General features: G+C 34.1%; 1 protein-coding gene across 7 annotated transcripts in view; it reads right to left on the bottom strand.

Moving 5' to 3' along the window:
* Positions 1-10,108: 10,108 nt before the first annotated feature.
* Positions 10,109-18,228, bottom strand: part of LOC135100838 (ras-related protein Rab-9A-like) — a 33,568-nt gene continuing 25,448 nt past the window's right edge. For 3 of the 7 annotated variants that reach the window (XM_064004282.1, XM_064004280.1, XM_064004277.1), the window contains 3 exons: positions 17,164-17,322; positions 16,822-16,906; positions 10,109-12,225 (listed from right to left, as the gene is read on the bottom strand). In XM_064004282.1, the coding sequence (XP_063860352.1) occupies positions 16,829-16,906; positions 17,164-17,322 (237 nt within the window). In that variant the 3' untranslated portion in view covers positions 10,109-12,225; positions 16,822-16,828. Of the gene's footprint in view, positions 14,988-16,821; positions 16,907-17,163; positions 17,323-18,228 lie in introns of all 7 variants that reach the window. The other 4 variants (XR_010268940.1, XR_010268939.1, XM_064004278.1 and 1 more) reach the window with 4 other exon arrangements.

The following is an 18,228-nucleotide window of genomic DNA, read 5'->3' as shown; positions in this document are numbered from 1 at the left end:
GATAAAAAATCCTGTTAACTTATAAGTAATCTATATAAGAGGTCTGTTAAAAAATACTAAACCTAAAATTTTCCTGCAGAAACAAATGAAGCAAGGAAGACAATCTCTGGTGGGAAGGTGAAGAGCACATCCATGGGCATGCATGAATATGCTTTTAAATCTGCAGACAATGTCAATCACTGGGGGTTCTGCCTATGAAAGTACAGTCTGTCTATGAGAGAGGAAGTTAACTCAATGCTTATTTAATTTAAATTTTCAATGAAATGCCAAGTTGACAAACAGCAGGATGGAATGAAATTTTGTCAGAATACCAAAATGACAACTACACTAAATCCAGGCTTAGTTGGAGCCGAATATCTCGGATATCGGTTAAGGCATTCACTTTTGTCCCCTTGGGTAAGTGTCGGATATCTCTAGATTGTCAACAAAGATATATGGGGAAGCTGGATTCTTGTGCACTTAGATCACGAATTGTTCTCTGAGACATATGGGTAAAGCTGGATGCTTGAATAGACATCAGATATCTAATGTACTATTTTACCGTAGAGCATCACATCTTGTGTTATCCTGAGTTATCCAAATGAAGGAATAGGAGAAAATAACCACTGACTGAAATGACCTTTGGTTTTAACACAATTACATGAACAAAAGAAACTGTGGTGAGGTGCATGGTGCTGTTGAAAGAGATGTGTATGGGGGATGCTGTGATGCATTCAGTGCTTAAGAAAAACTTTTAAAGATGCACAACAGAAAAGATGGGTACATATTTGAATATTAAATATTAAATACATAATTCAGATATCAAATATTAATTTTATCCTATACAGTGCATAATACATAACCACCTGGTATTTACAATAGTACGTGCACTGGAAATACTGTCCGCTCTCTGTATGGCCATCATCCTGGTGTTTCACGCATAACTGGTGTTTCTGCCTGACTCCTGCTTCACCAGAGCACGTAGTATGTAGTTCAGCATGATATTATGGTATGGTATGTTTTTTCAGGGATGTATGTATGGTTTGATGTTACAGTATATTTTCTTTCAAGTTCACTACAGTACAAAAGTACAATATTTTTTTTCATAATTGTATCATTTCCGTAACTAGGTGATCGAATACAGTGGCTAGCCATCCCAGTACCCAGCTGCTCACTGGCCAATGCCTCTGGCCACCACCCAGGTCAATCAGGTGTGTGGGCCTATAGGATTAACAAAGGTTAATGAGGTGACTTGAGGCCTCCTCACTGAGGTGTTAATTCCAGCTATGACCCAGCCCTGCCATAGCAGGGATAGGCAGGGCCCCACCTGCTCACCTCTATTTAGTGGCCCAGTGGGATGTGAACAAAGAAAGTGAGATGGCTGGACATCTCAAAATGTTCACTAAAGCCTTACGTAAAGGTAAAAGTGAATGCATTTTCCAGTGGTGGCATCACCAACAGGAAAGTATTAATAAAAAAACTTGCTGAAGTAGCCATTGCTCTTCCTGTTAATCAGGTCAGTGTAGAGTAGATACTTTCTGGGTTGTGCTATATACTGAGTGGTTTGAGGTTAGGATTAAAAGAGGACACTGTTGATGCTATTATACTACTAAAGTGCAACACATGAAATGCATGCATAACTACTAATGACTAATGAGAAAGTTAATATTGTATCACTGATTATTTTTGTATTGTATCATTACCATAATAAAATTGTATTATTTTATTATCATATGATATAACACTAATTTCATGGTGGTGGTAGTAGTAGTAGTAGTAGTAGTAGTAGTAGTAGTAGTAGTAGTAGTAGTAGTAGTAGTAGTAGTAGTAGTAGTAGTAGTAGTAGTAGTAGTAGTAGTAGTAGTAGCAGCAGTAGCAGTAGTAGTAGTAGTGGTAGTACTAGTAGTATTGTATCTTTAAATTACAATGTAAAAAAAAAGTACAGAAACAGTACAAAATGACTATGATAATTTATTGTACTAGTATGGTATGAAAGGATTTTTTAGATATGGTACAAAATTATGGTACGGTAAAAATCTGTGGTACAAATTACAGAAAAATGTATTATACCATACTATACTACATGCCTTTGTCTTCACAATGGCTTCTAAGGTACATCTAGTTTTCCCGTGATAACTTGAATTTTTTTGATATCTCAGGTTGACATTCCCTAAAATTAGTACAATTTAGGCAAAGTTTATGATGCTGAGACAATTCAGCAGGCTTTCATAATGCATATTAAATAAATTAAGGAGATTTACAATTGGTTCACAGATGGCTACTTGGTGGAGAGTGATTTATATTCTGATAGGTCCTAAACAAGCTTAAATGATGAGATCTTTTGACACAACTGTAGAACAATTGTGCCATCATTCAGGAACTGAGGGGTGAGGTGGGCAAAAGCAATGGTTCAGCACATTCTGATTTGAGTGAGGACTTGGATTTTGTAGTGTGTCAGCAAAATTCATACCAAAGCTGCTAATGGTGATGCAGGCTGTTGCCTCCTGGAAGTTGGACTCTGATCACAGGTGGCACAACTGAGTGATTGTGAGTGGTGGGGACTGACACTGATGGCTTAGCCCATTTGAAATTAAGCACATGAACAGATGCCCGAATCTATAAGAATAGGGTAGGATTATTAAGATGTATGATGAGAGAAGGACAATAATAACAAATTCAAAAAGAAAAAAAGAAAGGTGGGACTGAAGATACAATAAAGGTTAAATCAGTAGAAATTGATTAATTGAGAAGTGCATGTGATATGAATAGAATGAATGATAAAATTATTTGGCCATGATGAAAATCCGAAATGCTGAGTAGATTACTAATGTTTTTTATTGGTGTATATAATAAAAATAGGACATCTTGTAATGACTTAATCATCTGAAAGAGATAGGTGAAGATGAAATGATGAAAATACACAAGACTAGGACACTTCAAAGTCGGTACTTCAAGGATGAATATTTGATAGAATTAGTCTGAAGTAAACACAGGACTTCTTTGTAAACTATTATAATATAGCATACTTCCATGTATCTGCACTGCTGTTATACAGAATGTGATAATGCCCATATCATCTGCCTAGCAGAGAGAGAGAGAGAGAGAGAGAGAGAGAGAGAGAGAGAGAGAGAGAGAGAGAGAGAGAGAGAGAGAGAGAGAGAGAGAGAGAGAGAGAGAGAGAGAGAGAGAGAGAGAGAGAGAGAGAGATTTTGCCTAATGTGACATTACCTTAGTGCTCATTAGAGTTCATTATCAGTTTTAGATCAGTGTGGAATACATCCCAAATCAATGTTTAGAAATTTCATTAACTACAACACACTTACAGTATATATATATATATATATATATATATATATATATATATATATATATATATATATATATATATATATATATATATATATATATATATATATATATATATATATATATATATATATATATATATATATATATATATATATATATATATATATATATATACACACACACACACACACACACACACACACACACACACACACAACATAATACTTTTCTCTTATAAACATCTTTTCTGCACAAGAAAACTACCTATATACAAAAATATAAAGCCTAAATTACAGTAAGCCTTTAAGTTTAGCAAATTTCTCAGTAGTCCTACAAGAAAAGAAAATATTTATTGTATTCCATAAAAATCTAATGTAGGATAAAATATTAGGGGAAAATGAAAAATAATTTAGCATACATCAACAATTGTGATTGCTTCATGCCAGTTAGTGTATACACATTTTTTGTTTCACATTGGTAGATTTTCTTTTTTTTTTCTCTCCCAAAGAGCTGTGGCCATTTGATTCAGCTGTTTGACAATGTCTTGTCTACTGCTGACATTTAGATTCCTTAGAATTCACGGAAGAATACTTCTTGAACTTACATGTAAAACAATAAATAGGTATTATACTTCCACCTTCAAAGTATAAGGAAGCTATTAATATTCTTATGAACTACTACAATTACACTTTTGCCTGTACACAAAGCTTGGTGGCTGTGAATTTTGTTCCATCTATGTGTTATCATTCCTGCTACAGAGGAATTAATCAAATAGGAGCAGAGCATGGGAAGTGGCAAGAATGGTCAGTGACAACCAAAATAGGAAGCTCCAACAATGCTCACACTAGATACAAAGGACAGCAGCTCTAATTAGTGATAAGGTAATGGCAGGGCTAGAATATGAGTTCCAGTCCTATCACCACATCGAGCACCTACTGTCTCTTGAAGTAAACTTTATAATTATTATTATATTCCAAAGAGGTTTTGACAGACTAACTGTTCACAATTTCATTAGTTTCACTATGCCATACTGAATGGTGTTGCTTTTATCTTAAAATTTTATCTTGTCACTGTGTGAAACAGACAAGACAGATAGTAAGATGCATCATTCATAGTAATCACTGAGTGAAATAGACTGATGGACATAAGTAAAACAGATTTGCCAACCTTGAATGTCAACCTTTATAGCAAACTAAGAACAACTTTAATTTCTTTAAAAAATAAATGCTACTATTACAGTGGAGCATGACACTTGGTATTAACTATACACTCCTATGGAGTTAATATTTTGGTTTAAAAAGAAGAAAAAAAAAAAAAAAAAAAAAAAAAAAAAAAAAAAAAAAAAATATATATATATATATATATATATATATATATATATATATATATATATATATATATATATATATATATATATATATATATATATATATATATATATATATATATATATATATATTGCATTGCAGTTTTTTATACTCATGAGGGTAGAGACTACACTAGTCCTCCCTGAAAATTTCTCACTTGCACCCCATTCACCTCTAGTAGTTTGAAATGCACATGCTGGATGCAACGCATTTTGATGGATATTGTAACTTGCTAAAGCGAGAGTATTTTGAAATAATCATGCTAAACCAAAGCAGAGACTAGCTGGGTGTAGGAGGTAAAGGTGATGACAACTTGGAACAAATTTCACAAGTATGTGAAAGCACTTGTTATTTAGTATCTAGCACATGACTCTGTACATGACTCTGTTATTTGAATATTTCATTTAAGCAAAAATTAAAGTCAGAATTGAGAAGTAAAGATTTTGTGTAATTCTAGATCCAATTAGCATTTCTCAAATTGATATTTAGGTATAACAGTTATGCAATCCGGTGGTATCAATGAGGTGCAAAACTTAAAAAGGTTTACTGTTTAGACTTCTTACTTAAAAGAATTATACAAGCCCTTACATTTTTTTAATTAAATCTTTGGTATTGAAAAAGTGGCAACTTGTTCTTCAAGATCATGAGTAGTGGTTCTACTAATGGAATGAAAGCTTTGAGGGATGAGAACCTGGACTATCTTTCCTGGTCCTTCTACTGGGGGGGAAAAGAAACTATAATAATAATAATAATAATAATAATAATAATAATAATAATAATAATAATAATAATAATAATAATAATATAGACATGTGTGGAATGTGAGATTTGGAGTTTAGATGGTAACATGGAATACTGAATGAATTTAGTATGCTTTCTGTTTTGACTAAAGCTTCAATTCTTCTGTAATTCTGGATTTTGTAACTTGTTTAACAGAGGGCATGATGATGATGATGATGATGATGATGATGATGATGATGATGATGATGACAATAATGATGATGTAAATGAAAAAAAAAAAAAAAAAAAAAAAAAACAATAAATGAAAAATGTGGCAACTTCTCACCATTAGTTTTCATATTCAGGAACCATCAACTGAAACAAGAATTCAGTTATGCACAGTGACACATGTTTTATGGAATTACTAGTTCATATAAATGGCAAGCAGAGTAATAATGAAAAATCATCAATAAATATGAGCTTAAACTATTAAGGCAACTTAGATAACTTATATTCTAAATATGTATCTCTTATTATTACAGCCAGTGGCACCTGGGCCTGTTCAAGCCTGAATGATCATTATTGCTAAAACAGATCTTTAGCAAGGAGGGAAAAAACTTGTAAATGGATTCTACATTTGCTCCCTAAACTTCTACAACAGCAAAACAATGGCAACTCCAATAGAGGAATACAAAAAGAGATTTTGTCATCAAGATGAGGAAGCTGGATTTTTGTTCAATCACCCACACTCAAATATCAGGATATCTCTACTGAAGAACACACTGTGCATAGAATAATATTTCTCATTTTCAGTCATAATATATCCTGTTCTAGAACTTACTTCATTCCTGAATGCTGTTCAAAATCTTAAATGTTTGGGAACCAAAACTACTTTCCCCAAAGGAATCAATGTAAAATGGATTAATCTGTTCCCAGACACCCGTCCACCCTATCTTAGTGGCTTATAACAGATGCTCCCACTGCCAAGATGGCTGCTCCACATCTTCAGCTCAAAAATGGTTTATCCAGTAGGGACGTATTGAATGAACTTAGTGACATGGAACTCATTAGAAGATATTGTTTAGACCTTAAGGATATCTTGTCATCGAACTAGTGAAGAAAGCCTTACAGAGTGACACAAAGAGGAGTAACCCAAAATGAAGGTGATCATATCACTTAGACATCCTGCTGCTGGGAAAACCTACTGGGAGAATGCACTTGTGTAACAGTGATGGTGTTATGGGTCATCAAAAGTGCCACAGGTAGCTTGGATTACATTTGACCACACCAAAAACCGTTTACAATGATGCTCTTCAATGGGATCACATTTACCTTATTTCTAAGATTGAATTACTGTCTTACCCACTGTTTCTCTCCTCCAGATACATAAAAATGAAGGAAATATTTATAGAAACTCTAAATTAGAAATAAATGGCAGTTTTTGCTTTGTCTTTTAGTATATGAAATCAAGTAACTTTGTTCAAGAACTGAATTATGGTACAGCAACTGAAGCAATTATGAGCTCAAAATAAAAAAAAACTGATTTGTTTGAAAAGGGAGGCATTCAGTAACTGAAGTATGTATATATATATATATATATATATATATATATATATATATATATATATATATATATATATATATACGAGTATATATATATATATATATATATATATATATATATATATATATATATATATACAGGGTTTAACATAAGTTTCTGTGGATATTGCTGGAGGTAAAAATACAAGTTATTTCTAAGTGGAAAATGTTATATGCACATATGCATTTCGAGGCTTTGTTTAATTGTGATGTGAAATTCAAATGTGGGCAGGTGACACATTCACAACGGCCAGGCCAAGTAGGTAATCATGCCAAAGAAACACTATGTCTGCATACTCCATATTACAGTAAGTATATGGCATTGCCAGCAGTATTTTGCTCTCAAACTTATGCAATACAATCTAAATGCATTCACTGTCACCATCTCTGAATGTGACTGGCAAGTGGTAGTCAGCTGATTTGTTCCTAGCCTTGCTCCTTCCCACTCCCTACCTATGCAGTAATGGTGCCAAGTGTGTAACGTTTATTGGTGAACCACCTGTCCATTAATACCACTTGTTGTGGAATACTGTAAAGCTGCAAAACTTATAGAAATTGTGTGAATAATTCACAATTTTACCAATGGACGTACAGTGCTTGGCAAAAGTGTTTCCCAGGTGACACTTTTTCTAACACCACAACATTCATCATCAACAAATAAAAACCCTAGCGTATTTTCCTTACCTTCAGTATTTTGTACACAATCCACAATGTCTCTCTATTTCTCTCAGTCATAGTAGAAGTGATAGGGCAAAGTTTTGTAGTGTTTCAGGAGGTGTTTGTGCCCAAGACTCCATCCCCACTTTGTCAGGGTGCTGATGTCCTTGCCTTTTATGTTTCATGCACACATACCACAGATTTTCTATAGGACTAACATCAGGACTATTTGCTGGCCACTCATCAATGCATCTGACACCATAATCACAAAGCCATTGTTTTACAGATTTTGCAGGAGTGAGGCTAGGTACAAATCAGCTGATTGCCAGTCAGTCATACTCAGTTTCTCACCAAGGTAGTGACAGTGAATATATTTAGATTGTATTGCACAAATCTGAAAGAAAAACACTGCTGGCAATGCAACACACTTACAGTAATGTGGAATATGCGGAGATGGTGTTCCTCCAGCATGGTTACCTCCCCTGGTCTGGCTGTTGTGAATGTGTTGCCCACCCATATTTGAATTTCATACCAGTGCTAAACAAACCCTCAAAATGCATATGTGCATAGAACATTTTCCACTTAACAGGTATTTTCACCTTTAGCAATATCACCAGAAATTCATGTTACACCTTATATATATATATATATATATATATATATATATATATAGTAGGGTATGCAAAAATGAGCTTGATTTGTTCCAATGTAGTGTTCATTATGGTAAATGTGCACTGTGGTGACAGATCCTATGGAAAAAAATTAAATGGTTCCACAGAACCAGAAAATATAAAAAAATTCAACAATTTTTGAAAAATACATCAAAATGAGCATATTTGTACTACTTCATTTGGGATAACAAAACAAATATATACAGTGCCCTAAACTAACCTTGGGTTATTGTGTGAATGAGCTTGTTTGGCTGCTACTGGTGGAGGTGCGGTAAACTGAATGTTTATGTTGTTAGTTCATAGAAAGTGGTGCTGGTGGCAGATAGGTAAGCAGTGGCTCGCACAGCTGGCAAGTTAGTCTTGTGAGTTTTAGTTTCTTGTTCTGATTGAATTTTTATTAAAACTTCAGTGCTTGCAAGAGTGGGAGGTTTATCTTGCCAGTTTTGGTTTATTATTCTAATTAAATTTTTATAAAAATTTCACTGCATTATAGCAGTTGTATGTTATAATGACTGTGCATTGTTGCATACCCTATTGTGTGTGTGTGTGTGTGTGTGTGTGTGTGCACATATATATATATATATATATATATATATATATATATATATATATATATATATATATATATATATATATATATATATATATATATATATATATATATATATATATATATAGTGGAACCTCAGTTCTTGAACTTAATTCATTCCTGAATACTGTTCAAAATCCAAAATGTTCACAAACTGAAACTATTTTCCCCATAGGAATCAATGTAAAATAATGGATTAATCCATTCCTGAACACAAGTCTACACTGTCTTAGCAGCTTATGACAGATGCTCCCACAGCCAAGATGGCTGCTTCACATCTGCTCACAAATTATTTATAAAGAAAGGATGTATTGAATGAACTTTGTGACACAGAACTCATCAGAAGATACTGTTTAAACTGATCTAGAGAGGGAAGCCTTACAGAGGGAGACACACTGCCAAAATGAAGGTGAACATAACACTTAGACATCTTGCTGCTAGGAAAAGCTACTGGAAAAATGCAGCTGTTCAGTAGTGATGATGTTGGGGGTCACTGAGAGAGCCACAGGTGGCTTGGGACTACTCCTGAGCAATGAAAACTACTTGAGGCTTTTCATTGGGATCACATTTACCTTATTTCAAAGATCGAATTACTGCCTTACACTCTGTCTCTCTCCTCCAATTATATAAAAATGAAGTATATATTTATAGAAACTATAAATTAGTAATGAATGGCAGCTTTTGCTATGTCTTTTAATCTTTGAAATCAAGTAACTTTGTTCTAGAACTAAATTATGGTACCACAACTGAAGCAATAACGAGTTTAAAATTTCGTCTGAAAACAGGTTTGTTTGAAAAAGGAAGCATCTGATAACTTAGGTTAGGTTACACTGTATATATATATATATATATATATATATATATATATATATATATATATATATATATATATATATATATATATATGCACACACTAAACTGTATCTAAGTCATAGCCAAATATCTTGGATATTGGATTAGTTGGACACTTTCACTCCCTCAGATAAGTGTTGGATATCTTGGATTGTCAACCAAGATATATGGGGAGAAGTTGGATACTCATGCACTCATATAGACACCTAATATTCCAGATTGTTCTTCAAGATACATGGGGAAAGTTGGACACTCAGATAGACATCGGATACCTATCTAATGTACTACTTTACTGTAGAGCATCATATCTTGTGCTATCCTGAGTTATTCAAATGAAGGAATAAGAAAAAATAACCACTAACTGAAATGACCTTAGGTTTTAACACAATTGCATGAACAGAAGAAAGTGTGGTGAGGTGCATGGTGCTGTTGCAAGAGGTGAATGTGGAGGAGACTGTGTTGCAATTAATGCTGCCAGTGCTAAAAAAAAAAAAAAAAAAAAAAAAATGAATAAATAAAAAAAAAATGCACCAGAAAAGGTGGGTACATATTCAAATATTAAATATTAAATACATAATTCAAATATCAAATACTAATTTTTTCTCCTATACAGTACATAATACATAATCATCTGGTGTTTACAAAAGTATGTGCATTGGAAACATTGCCTGCTATCTGTATGGCCATTGTCCTGCTGTGTCATGCACAACTGGTGTTCCTGCCTGACTTTTGCTGTATGTGCTGGTTTTCATGATGGCTTCTAAGGCTACATCTAGCTTTTCCCTAATAACTCTGATTTTTTAGTACTTTGGATTAGCATTTCCCCACGTTAATCTGACTTAGATGGGGTTTACTGTATATATATATATATATATATATATATATATATATATATATATATATATATATATATATATATATATATATATATATATAAATCTACTTCAAGGAAAGGGCAGATACCCCTACAAAAGTCTGCTATATCCATCAGTAATTAAAGCAAGGCCTTTTAGAAAACTCGTCATTATACGAGTAATTTGGCAATACAATGTCCTTAATAGAAAACAGTACTATGATTACATAAGCAGTTAATTTCATATGAAAAACATGCTATATAAACAATACACCATAAAGGATAAAGGAATAGTGAATTATGTCAGATGGATCTGTGAAAAATAATCCTAAACATTCTGAATGGTTACAACACAGCAATACCTCCACTCAGCACCATCTTGCTTTCCCTAGTCATTATCTCCCATATTGTTCTCTTCAGCAGTCACAGAGGACTCTGACACCATAACACAGTAGATTTAGTGTCTGCATGAGTTGGGCTCTGTCAACTGATGAAACTTTTTAATAGTTATGATATACTTGTGATTATGTGTTACATACAATTTCTCACTCCTTTTGACCTTTTCTACTGCAGTGTTGTAAGTGTAATATGATCCCAAAGGACTCCTACAGTATTGCTGTGGTGTGATTACTTATATCATTACAATTTTATTAAGACATGTTACCTTCTGTACTTACTTTAATACTTAACTGAAAAAAATAATGGTGGGAATAGCAAATAAAAGTAAGTCTCTTACACTTGAAACAGATTGTCAAGATAAAAATGATCCAAAGAGTTTTCAGTTAACTGCATAATCTGAATGTAATGTCATATTCTTAAATTACATGAGACACATTCTTATGAGCTGAAATAATACCAAGATGCCTGAGCATGGATTATATCACAAGTTACATTTTCCTAGGCCAAAAAATCATTGCAAAGCATCTTTTTTTTCAGTACACATACTCTTTTGAAATTCTGTACCAATAATGGTTGAGAGTTTTCTTGATGCAAGAGGTACTTATCTTCACAGTTTTAAATCTATTAATATATTTTCTGAATTAAATGTCACCATGTTTAGGCTAACGGACGGAATGAAGCACAATTAATTGATGCACTAACTTCGTGCAACAAATTCTTTGCATAAATCATGTAATAACTAAACATAAAACAGACATCACTGTGCAATGATAACTATATGATGAACACTACTATCATGTTTGGGAAGCATCATGATTTTCTTCATCATATTTCACTTTGGTAAAAATATATTTGTGTCCATCAAGACTCTCTCTTAATCTCAACCACTGCATTCTTAGCTGTTCAGATATGAGGACTTAAATAAACTAGCACACTTTTGGTCTATAACAAATTAGGATATTACCAACAAACAACACCAAAGAGGAAAATGAATATTAAACAACTATTCCTAAAGAATAAAAATAAAAATGCATTTTACATTAGTTATATGTCAATCAACAAAATCAACATGTTGATAACAAGACAGTTGAACCTACTGTGATACTATTACTAGGAGTGACAGGGAAGTCCTAGTAATTTCACTCTTCCCTGTTTTCATCACATCATACAATAGGAAGTCTTCTGCACATCCATTTGAGCATCTTCCTTTCCTCCTCACAACTCATTCTGTAGGCAAAAGATCAATACTATGACTATTTCTCATATCCTTGACATAAATGCACACAAAGTTTTTTTTCTGAATTCTTGTACACAAAGATTTATATACAATTAATGTCAGTAGTAGTTTATGAGTTATACTTTTTTCAATGAAGGCTAAACTGAACAAACTGTAAGCCCACATGAGTTTATTAAGCCAAGAGCTGAGTGATTACTGCCATAAATGCATAAATCAGCATTACTTATAGTTTTTAATGTTTTATAGTGACATCATTACATGATTTTATATTTCTTAAGTACTAAGAGGCATTAATAATTACAAAATTGAAGCCTATCATGTGAAATAATCGATACCAAAATTATACCAATGAATGCACAGCTACAGTGGCTATCAAGTTTGTGAATTAGGCAGCACTGCCATCACACAGCCACAATGCTTTCTCACAGTTTTGTGGTGTTATTATTCTTAACCAACACAGTGCCAGCTATTTTAACCATCAGCCTGCCTGTGGTGCCAGGCAAATTTTATTTATTTTTTTCATGCACTGAAAAGATCCTAAACAATGTAAAGATTGTGAGAAAACATGTTAAAGGGGGTTTAGCTAAGTGAAAAATTTTTTGAAACTGACATTATAAGTTGCCTGGCACTGGTATGTGTAATGTGACAAATAGTGATGCCAGCAGTGTTTGTGGTGCTAGCAATTTGTGGCCATCATCAGTGTTTGTGGATGGTGTTATGTCACCTCACCAATGGTAAAATCATCTACCTCACTGCACAATCAGTAGGCTATTGCAATTCACATGTGACTGAATGTGTGCTAGCACTTTTTTGTTGTTTTTCATAAAGACACTATTTATAAGCAGTACTGAATCACTTCAGAAGTGAAGAGGTGTGCGGTATTCTCTGAAGCAGTGCTCCAGGCACAAGCCTACATCATACTCATTTCTCTGAAATCACGAGTCAGTATGCTTCCAATGGCTTCTTGTCATGTAACTACAAACACACATACATACACACATGTGACTACATATACACAGGTTTGAGTAAGGTTTGAAGTACATGCAGTGTGTTTTCTGTTAAGTTCAATAAACAAATAAAGAGTATAGAATTTTTTAAAGTTGCCGCTGTAAATTTATGACAATGGCATCAAGTGTATGCAAAACACCATAAAATTTAAGGTGTTGATACTGGATGGATTGAATGCTGTTATTATACAGCTTAATTAAAAAATATGGTGAGGATGTAGTGTAGTGGCTGTGTGATGCCAGTACCAGTACTGCTTAACTCTCATGTACCTGACATGAGTTTGGCCTTGCATTCGCTGATATATTTTCTTTATCAATTCTTCATCTTTCATGACATGTTTGAATTTCGTGATTGCTGCTGTCCATTAGTATTAATAAAATATGATAAAATGCTCTAACTGCAAGATCACTGTAAAAAAAAAACTGTAAGGACAATAAAAGTAACTGGGTTGCAAATATATGACAGAAGCCAATCAGTACATGGTTACAAACATGCACAGACTCACACATCTTGCTTGACTTATGTTCCAGTGAAAAGACTATATTTTATAAGGTGTTTATGAGATATGCAATCATACCTCAACAATTAGTATACACAACCTATACAACAGGGTCTTGCATCCATGATATCAGCTCATACACATTTCAAATATTTGCAAATTTGCAAAAAACAAGTAGTATCTGTCAAAATATGAAAAAAAACAGAAGTTTTCACATTTGAATGGACATGCTGTTGGTTGTGGCAATAGATGAGAGACAATTTTATTATGGTGAGGAAATAAACTTCAAAACTGTATGCCAGGGCATTTTGATGACAATAACTCATAATGATGATGTCACTCACAATATTCACAATATTCAATTCAAGATAGATATTTATACACACAACCCATCCAGATCACATATAACTGGGACCATCCATAGTGTGTGATGTGTGAAAACATAAAATGGAAATCATAAAATCTATAGGGCTAATTCCAATTGGTTCCAGCCACTCAAGATACATTAACACTATTTCCTTTTATGACACTTTATAGCCATTAAATACATTATTAATGCTAATTATTGCTATTGTGAATAACAGAAATACAAACTGACATGCTTTAATTAGCTATTATTTTTTATATTGTAATTTAAGTGATTGCTTAGTAATGAAAGCTCCCTTCAGCAGTTATCACAATGGAATGTATTTCCTTTGACTGTCAACTCTCGATGTTCCGACATAGGATGCTTACATCAGCTCTGCCTAGGACACACACACAACGCTTTCTACCATCCAGCATCAGCATCCTTTGACTTGTATCTCAGCAACTATGGCAGACTTATTTACAAGAAATTAATATTTTCCAGCAGTGCTGATGACATACTGATGTTAACTCAACTTGTGAAGCAGGTGAAAAGTCAGGTTAAGTTAAGCTAGATTATGGTTACACCCTGCAGGGTTATGTTAGGTTATGACAGGGCCCCAGAAGGTTAGGTTAAACTTCTACAAAGTTGAGTTGAGGTTAGTCCCTGCAAGGTTAAATTTTGGATTATGCATAATCAATACTTTTCTTTTTGCCTTGGAGTCTTTGGCTCAGGTATAATAAATACTGATTAAATCAGTATCCTGTCCTGGGTTCTTATAATCTGAAAAATTCACTTCCTGCAAGGTTGGCAGGTTCCTCACCGTTTCAAAGAGTGATATCTCAGCATCTCTTCACCATTGTTTTTCTCTCAGGATCAGACATGCTGTTCGTCATTTCCTTGAATTGAGAAATACATGCAAAACAACAATGAAAATATTGTCTGGACTTGTTAAGTTGGTTTTTCTTTATGTATATTGATAATTTTCACTCTAATAATTTCCCACTTGCCTAGCCTTCATGTGCAGGAAATAAATATATATTTTATAGGTATTTCTATGACTTGAGGTCTAACATTATAAACATCAACATGTTATTGTAAGATTACACAACCCAGCACCATTTTGAATTCTTACCATCTACTGCAGACACTGCATCAAAAATTATCTGGGCTGCAAGCTAGCACCTGAGAGTGGGGCAATATGGGACAACAGTATCCTACTTTGTAAGGTCAATGGTACAATAATGAGAGAGAGAAAAAAAAAAAATTATTGGATTTTTGTTGCCCTTGGCCAGTGTCCTTCCTACATAAAAAAAAAAAAAAGTGCTAGTGTGATAGCCACTTCAGGCACAATTTTTCATATGAAAGCCATTTTATCCATACTGAATATCTGGTTCTGGGTGTACTGATCTGACTCAATGACAAAGAGAAAATTATATGCCCTGGCATTGGCATGATCTCTACTTACTACTTTACTAAATATCAGAACATTTTTCATTACATGCCTTACCTTGAATTTTCCACCCAGCCCTTGGAAGCAATGAGCATAGATGGATCCTCTACTCCCCCCTTCCAAGCCACTGCATGATTAAGTTGTTTGGCAGTTTCCTCTCAATAATTCGTCTCTACTACTAAATTACATCATCCCTATCTTGCCAACAGTTGTTCAGTCTTGGTGATATGATAATTGGGATATCATTGTGTCTGCCCCATTGTGTCATTTTGGGCTGGTTCATACAGTATGCTTCACTTTAAAGTCCTACGGCTTGTAAGTCTTCCTTGTGGTTTTGTTGATACCAAAACAAGTAACAACTAATAATTTTGTTTTCCCATTATTAATTTCTTTCACTATGCCCAATTATTCTGTGTATGTCAGGGTCTTTTTCCTCTTCTCTTTGGTTGGAAGCCTGTGAGAGAGCATAGGCAATAGTGGAGCAAGTAGCTGGAGAGTCTCAGTTAGAATGAGATGAGTCAGCCAGACCATAATGTGGATTTTGTTTCTAGAAACTCACTACAACAGTAGTGTGGCTAAAGGCCAATGAGAAGCTTTAATGGTTAAAATTTCTCAGCCAATAAAATTAATTCTCTACTGACAAAATGTTGTGGGCTGCTGAGCATGAGACATACACAATATGGATGGAGGGTGCACAATATACATGGAACTGAAGATTTAAATGGATATGTGATGTGGAAAAATGCAATATGGAAGTGTGCAATCTATAAAGGTTGAGTGTATATATAAATATATATCATATGATAGGCAAAGCTGATCAGGCCTTGGTAACCACTTCTGACATAACTGATGAGGTGTCAGACTCACATTTTCATGAGTGTGCTGGCAGAGGTTCAATCCTTAATGAAAGCCTCTCATGGACAATTTATTATGAATTCAAAGCAACTTTTCAGTGTTTCCATGATGCTCCAAAGCACACTGTGACATTAACATTCCCAGCATCATGCACAACTTTGGAACAATTAAATAAATGAATTTACATAAAGATACAGTGAAGCATTAGGTGCTAATCACTGTTGTCAATGGTATTGAACATGGACTTTGATGTCCAGATGAAATCATGAAAAAAAATCCAATTTATAATGTTAGTATTCAAAATGAAAGGCTGTGAACCTATGTATGAATGGATAATAAAAAAGAGTGGTACAACAAAGGAATATCTTTGTGTTTAAAGCAAAGTCCTCTGTTTTATAAGTATGTGTATAAATAAACTAAAATACCTTACACCTATGAGGAACAGGAGCAGAGTCGATGATGAGACCCTCCACCATCCAACTGGACTGTGTCTGGCATGGGGAGTCGTTCCTGTGGTGGTTAAAGATATAATGGTACACTGTTTTAATTTTGGATATGTTAATGACTGGTGAGCCAGCATTAAGAAAAGACTGCAATGGATACAGTATATATATGGTTTTAAATCATATGCAAATCTTAATAAGGGCATGAAAGAAAATGTAAAGCAACAGGTATCCTACTGTACACTCTGGATATAGCTGTATTTATTATTGTCAATCTAATTCCTAATATGACGTTACACAGCCAATATTGCAAGAAAAACTCACCTGGCGGCCCTCTATGTTTGCCCACCTCTTGAGGCACACCATAAAAGATGCCTCCACATTGGTAGCATCCTTAGCTGAGGTTTCAATGTAAGGAAGGTCACCATTCTCCTTACACCATGCTTCTGCTTCCTCGCGGTCCACTTTCCTCTCTAAGTCAACCTGATAAGCCCAATGACTTTCATCAATGATATTATGAATTCTATTTCATAAGAAGAGCACAAAATATTTTATGTCCAAGTAATAAGATATTATGTAACAAATAGCACAAAGGATATCACAATAAAAATTACACTGGTACTTCAACTTACGAGTTTTTTGAGATATGAGCTGCCACTTGAACAATTTGCTTTGAGTTGCAAACCAAGATCTGAGATACAAACAAGCTTGAGCTACACCATGACTAGTTAGCACAACAAGTGTCACAACATCTGCCCAACATTTCTCACCTCACTCTTTCCCTTCACGTGTTTTTATACATTTGTTACTTATAATTACATTTTTTTATGGTAAAACCTTGATATATCAACCACATATGAGGAGAGAAAGGCGGGGAGAGAGAGAGAGAGAGAGAGAGAGAGAGAGAGAGAGAGAGAGAGAGAGAGAGAGAGAGAGAGAGAGAGAGAGAGAGAGAGAGAGAGAGAGAGAGAGAGAGAGAGAGAGAGAATTATTTGGAGGTATGTGTTTATTTGGAATGGTGTTTTGCATAAAATTTAAAGGTCATTGTTCTTTGTATCTGACATATAGGGTGGCCAACTTTTTTTGTATCTTTTTTTTTAGGATGATTCAGGTGCTGTCTTATATGTCAAAATATATGGTACTTCAAGTTTTCTTTTACTGCATTTTTCTATAATTTAGGTTATTTTTAATCAATTCTATGTTTAGGGCATAACATAAAGCCATAAAAATAAAAAAATGGGGATTTTGGGACCTGGAATGGGTTAATTTCTTTTACATTTATTTGAATGGGATAAATTGCTTCCAAATTGGACATTCCCAATTCAAACAGCCCAAAAGAACCAATTAAGTTTGAATCACAAGGTACCACTGTATTTAAAAACGTGAAAA

This window comes from Scylla paramamosain, chromosome 5, assembly GCF_035594125.1.
Source record: "Scylla paramamosain isolate STU-SP2022 chromosome 5, ASM3559412v1, whole genome shotgun sequence".
NCBI lineage: Eukaryota > Metazoa > Arthropoda > Malacostraca > Decapoda > Portunidae > Scylla > Scylla paramamosain.
This window is presented reverse-complemented; position numbering and strand designations above follow the sequence as displayed.